The sequence below is a fragment of the Octopus bimaculoides genome, chromosome 18, assembly GCF_001194135.2.
Source record: "Octopus bimaculoides isolate UCB-OBI-ISO-001 chromosome 18, ASM119413v2, whole genome shotgun sequence".
NCBI classification, from domain to species: domain Eukaryota; kingdom Metazoa; phylum Mollusca; class Cephalopoda; order Octopoda; family Octopodidae; genus Octopus; species Octopus bimaculoides.
In genome coordinates, this window is record NC_068998.1 from 50,189,189 (window position 1) to 50,197,942 (window position 8,754).

The 8,754-nt window shown below is 33.0% G+C and overlaps 2 protein-coding genes and 1 long non-coding RNA gene across 3 annotated transcripts in view; 2 read left to right on the forward strand and 1 right to left on the reverse strand.

The window, feature by feature from the left end:
• Nucleotides 1-97: 97 nt before the first annotated feature.
• Nucleotides 98-4,340, forward strand: LOC128249946 (uncharacterized). The gene is made up of 5 exons (XM_052974588.1): nucleotides 98-503; nucleotides 1,023-1,116; nucleotides 2,757-2,838; nucleotides 3,494-3,529; nucleotides 4,133-4,340. The coding sequence occupies exons 1-5, from the start codon at nucleotides 467-469 to the stop codon at nucleotides 4,190-4,192; spliced, it is 309 nt and encodes a 102-aa protein (XP_052830548.1). The 5' UTR covers nucleotides 98-466; the 3' UTR covers nucleotides 4,193-4,340.
• Nucleotides 4,341-4,346: 6 nt separating this feature from the next.
• LOC128249954 (uncharacterized) lies at nucleotides 4,347-6,724 on the reverse strand. Its single transcript, XR_008266100.1, has 2 exons — nucleotides 6,566-6,724; nucleotides 4,347-4,612 (listed from the first exon to the last, which is right to left on the reverse strand). It is a non-coding gene; the product is annotated as an uncharacterized LOC128249954 (long non-coding RNA).
• A 35-nt stretch (nucleotides 6,725-6,759) lies between these two features.
• LOC128249940 (uncharacterized) overlaps nucleotides 6,760-8,754 on the forward strand; it is an 8,113-nt gene continuing 6,118 nt past the window's right edge. Inside the window, exon 1 of the mRNA XM_052974576.1 lies at nucleotides 6,760-6,889. Within this exon, the coding sequence (XP_052830536.1) occupies nucleotides 6,775-6,889 (115 nt within the window). The 5' untranslated portion in view covers nucleotides 6,760-6,774. The remainder of the gene's footprint in view (nucleotides 6,890-8,754) is intronic.

Consider the following 8,754-nt stretch of genomic DNA (forward strand, 5'->3'; position numbering starts at 1 on the left):
TATATATATACATACATACATACATACATACATGCATACATACATACGTGTTCATATGTATTATGTGTGTGTGTATGTGTTCTGAAAAACTACACATATACCTTCTATATTATAAAGAACTTATTTGAATTTATATGGCATGTATTTATCACATTTATGCTAGGAGCATTAGTGATGAAGCATATGAGTGTACAATGGATAGGAAATATATATGTTACTCAGCAAATTTTGTAATACCCAGTGAAACATTAATTTCCGACAGCAGAAATGAATGTTTAAGAAGTAGGACATAAAATTTAAGACGTCAAACAATTCACAATACTAATAAAAATAATCCTTGAATTAATAAACTACAAAAGTCCTAGGTAACATATGTTACAGCGTATATGGATCTTAAAATAAAACCATTAAAGAATGTGTAAAAACAGTTACATCTACGGATTACCGTGAGGAAAAGGGAACAATCATGATGAAACTTATATTTATATATCTTCTTCTCATTGGTATGTAGTCACAGCAAAATAATTTTCTTGTTATATGTCTGGGCAACGATATATCGATAACACTGAGTAACGGGATTTTTGATATTGAGTTACAACTTTTATTTCCTGTATGCATTCCCTTAGAAAGTATCAAATATGGCTATTTCCTTAAAGGTTCTTTTGTTACGTTTATTCAAAACCCTCTCCACACATGGCTCTAATGCTTCCCCACGCCACTTGCTCATGACCAGATATGCACATAGTTTCAGGCACCGAGGTAGATATGCTGTAATGAATTATAAATGTCAATCAAATGACAATTTAAAATATGTTACTTAGCAGAATAGATCTGTGTCTCGTTTAAGCGAAAACATTGTGTTAGAAAAACACTGCCTTGATTTTGTAGTAATAAATAGGAGGTACTTATGCAAAATATACCTGGACAACTTTATAATCACTAATGTCATATAGTTTAGAGAATGATTTTTAAACGTATTTATTCAGTGTATGAAAAATGACATGCTAATTTCCAATTTGTAGGTGAAGTACTTAGCAACGATAGGTGCGTCAGATTAGCGAGAAAATTTTGCAAACGTTACTATGTGGAGTATGAAAAAAATAGCCTCATGTGCAAGTAAGTATAACATTTCTACAATGAAAGCTATTAGAAAATGTATGTATGTATGTATGTATATATATATATATATGTGTGTGTGTGCGTGTGTGTGTGTGTGTTTGTGTGCATGTGTGTGTTTGTGTGTGTGTGTGAGTGTACGTTGACGCACGTATGTTAGCGAGTGTAAGTATACACACTCTTATGTATATATATATATGTGTGTGTGTGTGTGTGTGACATCCATAGGTGTATATTTATAAAAATATATCGGCATATAATTTATGCGCAAGTATAAGCACGTGCCTACAGATGTATATGTGTGCGTCTATGTGTCTCTGTGTGTCTGTGTGTATGTGTGTCTGTGTATGTGTGTCTGTGTATGTCCGTGTGTCTGTGTATGTGTTTACGTATTTATATAATGTCTGTAAATATACACACACGCAAATGTACGAGGGGAAATTTAGCATTATCCGCACTTTCTTCATAACATATCTTTATTATTGTCACATTGTCTACTGCGCATGTGTGCTCATAGTAAGTACTATTGTAGACACGTGATCGATTTCAGAGCGTGATCACGCCATTTTTCTCTCTGGTTTTACAGTGTAAGCATGGACGCTCCACTAACAATGTGCCCCTAAGAAGAACAACAGCAGTTATCCGATTTGTCTGTTGCTGAAATATATTAGAGGCTTTTAGCTCAATATGGGCATAGTACAGTACCGCGTAGAGTGTGTATGAGTGGATCGAGAAATTTAAAAGTGGGCGCAAAAGTGTGACGCACGAACAGGGAGAATAACGCCCGCCGACTTCTACAACTGACGAGAAGATTCAGCAAACCCGAGAGTTTGTAATGGTGAACCTGCGAGGTATTATCGATGAGGTGGCTCGTTCACTGAAAATTCGTCATGGTTTTACTGGAAGACTAACTGAAAAAAGTGTGTACGATCAACAGTGCAAGATACATTGCTTTGCAGAGGCCAGCCATTTGCACTAAAAGCCGAACTCTATGTCGAAAGCATTTTGTTGTTGCGCGGCAATACACGAAATTTCTATATTTTGCTGAGGCCTACAACGATTTCAGTATCAAAAGCATGTAAAAGGTAGAGACAATAGTATGTTACCAACTTGTCAAAATACACACTTTAAGGTATTTTTCATACGAATTATGAGACTGTTGTTATCTGAAGCTGTAGTGAAATTGTATTTGCTACGCCGTTTATATCATTATAATACAGCGTTTGTAAACAAACCAGAAAAGTTCCTTGTCATTTACGGAGAGTAAGCTACTATGGAAGAATCGTAGTATAATATTAAACAATTATTATTATACTATGACTCTTCCATAGTAGCTTTCTCTCTGTACCTTACAAAGCCTTTGTGAATTATTTACAAATATTATATGTAGCATTAGACAGTTTAAGTATATATTCAATGAATTTGCCTGAAATCGATGGTTGGACGTTTGGTCCAATCGGATCCGCGAGGAGCCATTTTAGTGATGGGTTCGATTCTTACTAGGTTTAGTCCACCTTTTTTCGGTCATTTATTTTGTATTTATAAATTGTCGCTTCAAATCAGAGAATATATATATTAATATACGGTTATCTGTCTCATGAAAACGTTTGAGGATAATTTTTTTTTTTTTTGTTTTTCAGGAGTTACAAAGATTTTCTTGATTGTTTTCTTTTACATGATGATATTTGTTATGAAAACTTTAAAACCATGCACAAGTGTTCCGTAAGTTATTTATTATTAAAGTTTTGTTGGAGGTCGAGTATATGACATAGAATTAAAGAAACCAGATGTATGAAATCTCTGTCTTTTTTTTTTTTTGATGTTTTGTTGAAATCAGGCATCAACAACAGAAAGGCCACATTAAAAACGTCCCCAGTTTTCTATGCTAATATTGTTAACATCTTTATTTTCAAATTAGCACGAAAGACCGATAGATTATTTAGTCAAAAAGGCAGGTGTCTCTGCTAGGCATTCTACAAGCATTATTAATCCAACTAATGAAGCTCTTTCGAAAATAGTTAATTAACTAATAATAATGAAAACGATTAGCCCCCGCTCTCAAAATTTCAATCACCGTGCCTTAAGATTAGTGCATTGTTATTATCCTTATGATTAATATTGCATCTGCTAATTATGTTTTACATTATATTGCGTCATTAATTAATATATGACATAACATAACGGCTGTTTCATGAGGCGTTGTGTTTACATACTTTACATACATTATCACTAATCACAAAGTGTATATTACTAGCAATGTTATAATTGTGTATGCTGAAATCCAGGTTAAATTCATAGACTTGTACTTGTGACGATATACCGAATACAAATTTGTTTCAGATTTATACTTTAACGAGATATTACGTTTTTATTTTAGCATCCGGCAGAACATGAATCTAGTAGCAAAGATAAGGTACGTGATTTCATCGCAATTGCTAGATCAGCACTTTAACTGCAGTATCAATGATAACGTTTGTATTTACACCTGCATAAATAGTGTAACATAACTGCTTAGTATATTATACACAGAATATCATTGCATTACTGATTATTATTCTTTGAAATATTTGATAAACCATCTAATAACTTCCCTAGCGTATTATGACAACATAAACATATCCATTAGTGCTTGTAGTAATATTATTAACCACTGCGAAGCTATTACAATAGCAGTCCTAGGGGAAACTCGGAATCAATGTGATGCATGCACCTTATGGTAATTGTCACAAACATATATGCAGCAACACATGTAGAATTTTCATAACATTATTAGAACACGACAGGTAAACATTTGTTAATCAAATGTGCACATATGGTCAATTTTATTTCATCATTTATTACGTAGGGGCAAAAGTTTTGTTCCACTAGCTACAGCGTGGAATTTGTCACTCTTTAACACATTTAGTTTTAAAATACGATTTCAGAACAAATGTCTTACTCTGGAAATACATTTCATAAATATACTTTCCTTGAACATGTATTAAAGTCTTCTACAGTTTTTCTGTTCTCGTTACAGGCGAAATATGGATCAGTAATCATTACTGCATTTGTAGGTATATTTTTCATGCATAACTGAATAGGTTGAACGCTATCATAAAAAAATATACCTGCGTTATTTTGAGGTGGAAATCATGTATCTCTGAAACAAGTCATCAGAAGATATTGACCTAAACATTTGAAATTTTTCTTTCTATTTTACTTCTAATAAATCATGAACATAAATATCTACGTAATTTTGTTATTCCTTTATCACACCCAACGAAACAGCAGCCGCCATACTGAAGAACAGTTTATATAATGCGCTCTAGTTATATAGTACAAAGCTTTTCCCGAGCGAGGATTTTCAATGTCACTTCCCTCATTTGCATTTCTTGATGGGATGTCGGTTGGTCTGGAAGCATGGATTCCAGTTTAGACTTAAAATCATTAACGTTCCCTCCATGTATATTATTCAGTTTCTGTCCCAATGCATCGGACGTTTGCTGTTAATTAACAACTGCATATGTATTTTATTAAAATAATGGTTTCAAAATAAGAAAATGTTTACTTACATTGTTACATATAGCAATGTTTTCTACTATAGTCACAAGGCGTGAAATTTGGGGGCGGGGGATAATCGATTATATCAACCCCAGTGTTCAACTGGTACTTAATTTTTCGACCCCGAAAGGACGAAAGGCAAAGTCGACCTCAGTGGAATTTTATCTCAGAACGTAGCGACGCGCGAAACCCGGTAAGGACTTCTACTAGCTTGCTAGCGATTCTGCCAGCTCACCGTCTATTTATTAAATATGATGATAATAATTATTATTGATGTTTGAAGCAGCCTCTTTCATTCTTGATATGTAATTCTACAACATGTAACGGTGATTGGATGATTAATAGATTGACCCCGAAATATTATTTTGGTTCGTTCATAGTGTTTTAACACTTACATACTTTTCGATCATCGCTACAAGGTAAACATCGTTGTTTTATCAAGTGTTGGTAGATCATTGTAAATATGCAATCACAAAATTCAATTTAACCCGTACATCTGACTCTGGGCTTTCTTTGCTGGTTATAAAGTTGTGCACAAATGGTGTATAACATTTATGACCGTTAATTCAGTAACATTTCATTGATTAATCCATAAAAGGCTAGATCTTTGGAAAATATTATAAGCGGACATTTTATTTCGGACGATTGCTGACTGAGATCAAATGTAGTGTGAGTCATAAACAAACTCTATTAACTCTGGTGGAGTATAACTTATTCCTTTTAACAATGCAATTCTTCTGCCTTATTAGTAGCAAATAGTTCTTCACACAGATTTATATTAATACACAGAAAAAAACACATATATGTACATGTATGTGTATATAACTTATTCCTTTTAACAATGTAATTCTTCTGCCTTATTAGTAGCAAATAGTTCTTCACACAGATTTATATTAATACACAGAAAAAAACACATATATGTACATGTATGTGTATATAACTTATTCCTTTTAACAATGCAATTCTTCTGCCTTATTAGTAGCAAATAGTTCTTCACACAGATTTATATTAATACACAGAAAAAAACACATATATGTACATGTATGTGTATATAACTTATGTATCCATATCTATATCTCTCTGTTTCTCCCCCCTCTCTCCATCTCCCTATATTTATATAAGGATATTCGGTATAAATTTGAGTTTGCATAAAAGGAAGACAAAACAATATTCATTATTCCAGTCAACAATAAAAGTAGTTTAAACTATCAAAAGTATCGACTAGAATACAGTTAGGAGATAGCAGTTTAGTCTAATAGCCTCTGTCTACTTACAGCATTAAGCTTATCCAAGCTTAATACGCCAACAACCAGGGTTAAATGTAATACTAATGTATCCATCAATGCGGCCTTTCCTGTGTTGCTGGAAAGATCTTTGAACACCTTGATCTTGGCTCAAACCAATCTGCTGGTTGCAAGTGCGACAGTTGTGTTTCGCAAAATCATACCACACATGTTAATTCAAATCGAAAGGATTCCAGCCAGGGAAAGTAAAGTAAGCCAGAAATGGGGACTAGTGAAGTCGTAAATCTCAGAGGGATTAACAACATTCTTACCCATGTACACATGAGTAAGAATGCTGAGAGCAGAATGTGCGAGGCTCCTGTTTGTCGGCATTTGGAAAAGGATTAACAAAAGCGATTACTTTTATGAATTTTGTCAAAAGTTTTCATCTCAAATTAGGACCTGTTTCAGAAAATCGAGTATAAATTCCATGCTCAGCACTTCGAAATTACTTAGACCTTACTGTCAAGTCTAATTTAATAGAGAAAAAAATGAATTTCGTTCACTTGGTAGGAGAACTGACAAATTGTATTCTGGTAGGTGGCATTAACTCCAAGAGAGAAATGAATGTAAATTAAAGTCAACGATACTTCAACTTCGATTTTCCACAAAACATCATTACTTACGTGATAGACAGCTGTGAAAATATATTTCTGCCAAAGTACATCAATTTTCTTAGCATATTGTCAGATAAATATGTTTGCAGACACGTACGAATAGCAGACAATATTTATGATCTATGTATTTTCCATCAATGCAAACAGCCTGGTGACTATGTTTGTACAATAAAGAAGGATAAGACAGTATTCAGGAAAAATGATCGATTTATTGAAATATGTCCGATTCTAGAGAGTGTGAGAGAATCGACACGAGAGATAATAGCAAGAATCAGGAATTCTCCAAAATCGTAATAACAATCGTAAATTCATATTCTGAAGTGCAGACAAAAGGTATGCTGTCATGAAAATTACCCATCAGTACTACAACTGTCCAAATTTATATTCAGTGGGCAATTTTCTAACACATGCTTAAAGCAGCATATTAAACGCACATGCATAGAAACACACATATACAAACAAAAATATATACATACTGTATAAGCACTTAAACGTGAATGTGTCTACTTTTAAGTATATATATATATATATATATATAAATATATATATATATATATATATACATGCATGCATACAGCATACATACATGCATACATACATACATACATACATTCCTGTGCATATATGCGTTTATGACCTATGTATCTGGAGAATTAGTAGTAGTAAAATTTATGTAAATTTTTATTTATAAACGAAACAAGTTTAACGGTCATAGTACAAATCAAATTAAATGTAACTAAAAATATGTAAGTGTAACATTGGAATATAGTTTCAAATATAAAGTTTCAAAAATAAGACGTAATAGGAAAGTTCAAATTTGTGGGAATTAATATTTTGGAAGTAAATCAAAGGAAAGTAGTAAATGAAAATATAAGATAAGTATTTGCTTTATGAAATAAAAAACAAATAAACAAAGAATACAAACCAAATACAAAAATGGCCACTGACTTCCGGAATTCAGGCATTTTTTTTTATTATGACTGAGACACTCTGTACTCACCTTTGCAACATTGAAACCTCTCTCACTCTCCTCGATATTTTGCAGTGCAAACAAACCGCCTAAAATAGGTTAGCGATATACAAAAATTATATTATACATTAAAATTATTTTATATATGTTTCGTATTTATTCTAGTTATGAAATATCAGTCAGCTACTTCAGAACAGAAAATGGAAATTTCAATACGAATAGAGTTTCCAAAATAGAAATTATAATTATAAAATGTTCACTAAGTGCACATATGCTATTTGGGCACCGACTCGAAGTGTTATAACTGAACGCATCGACCCCCGTACTTATTGTTAAAGCCAATATCTTGAATTATCGTTTCATTCCGCTGAACCGTTAAGTTACTGGTGCGGAACCACACTCACAACGGTCGTCAAAAGCTGGTGGGGGACCAAAATTTTACATTCAAACGAAACAGGCTGAATGGAATATGGAAGATCTTAAAGCAGTGCTAAACAAATGTCAACGAAGGAAAAATAAAAAATTACATTTTTGGCCAAAATAATGCACATGATTCTCTTGGTACATCACACAGTTAGCAACCAGGCGTTGCAATATGCGAAAGATGATTGAATCAAATGCCAGGCATATTACTCCCCTCCCTCATTTAACCAACAATGTAATCCAATGAGTAACAAAAATCAGTGCTGGCTATAATTATTTCTGTAGAATATTTGTGGACATACGATTAACAGAATTATATAAAGCGTACTACTAGCGTGATATAACATGATATCAAATTATTAAAATGTTTAATATACTTTGTAGTATGATATGTCTGTTTAGCGAAATACCATGTACCTACAAATCATTAGCAGATACGTACCAGCATCCAAGAAATCGTTTAATATGCAAATTGGTATAATCCATCAATTTACACCGCTATGTATAGTGGCTGTTTAAGCAATGCTTTTGCGGATAATGCATTGGTTAGTTGGGTGCGGATAAAGTGGCAAATGTCCACGAAATATGCTATATACGCTCATTATCAATATTTCTTCTTTGATTTCATTGTTTCTTTACATATGATGTCTTGTATACGAAACGTTGTAGCAAAAATGAATTCTGGCTACAATGTTTATAGAATGTCTGTCGAAATAACCTTCGCAAAATAATGTAAAGTGCCGTGATAACGCAGTAGACCATGGTATTGACTTCTAAGAAACATTTAATATACTGAACATATATA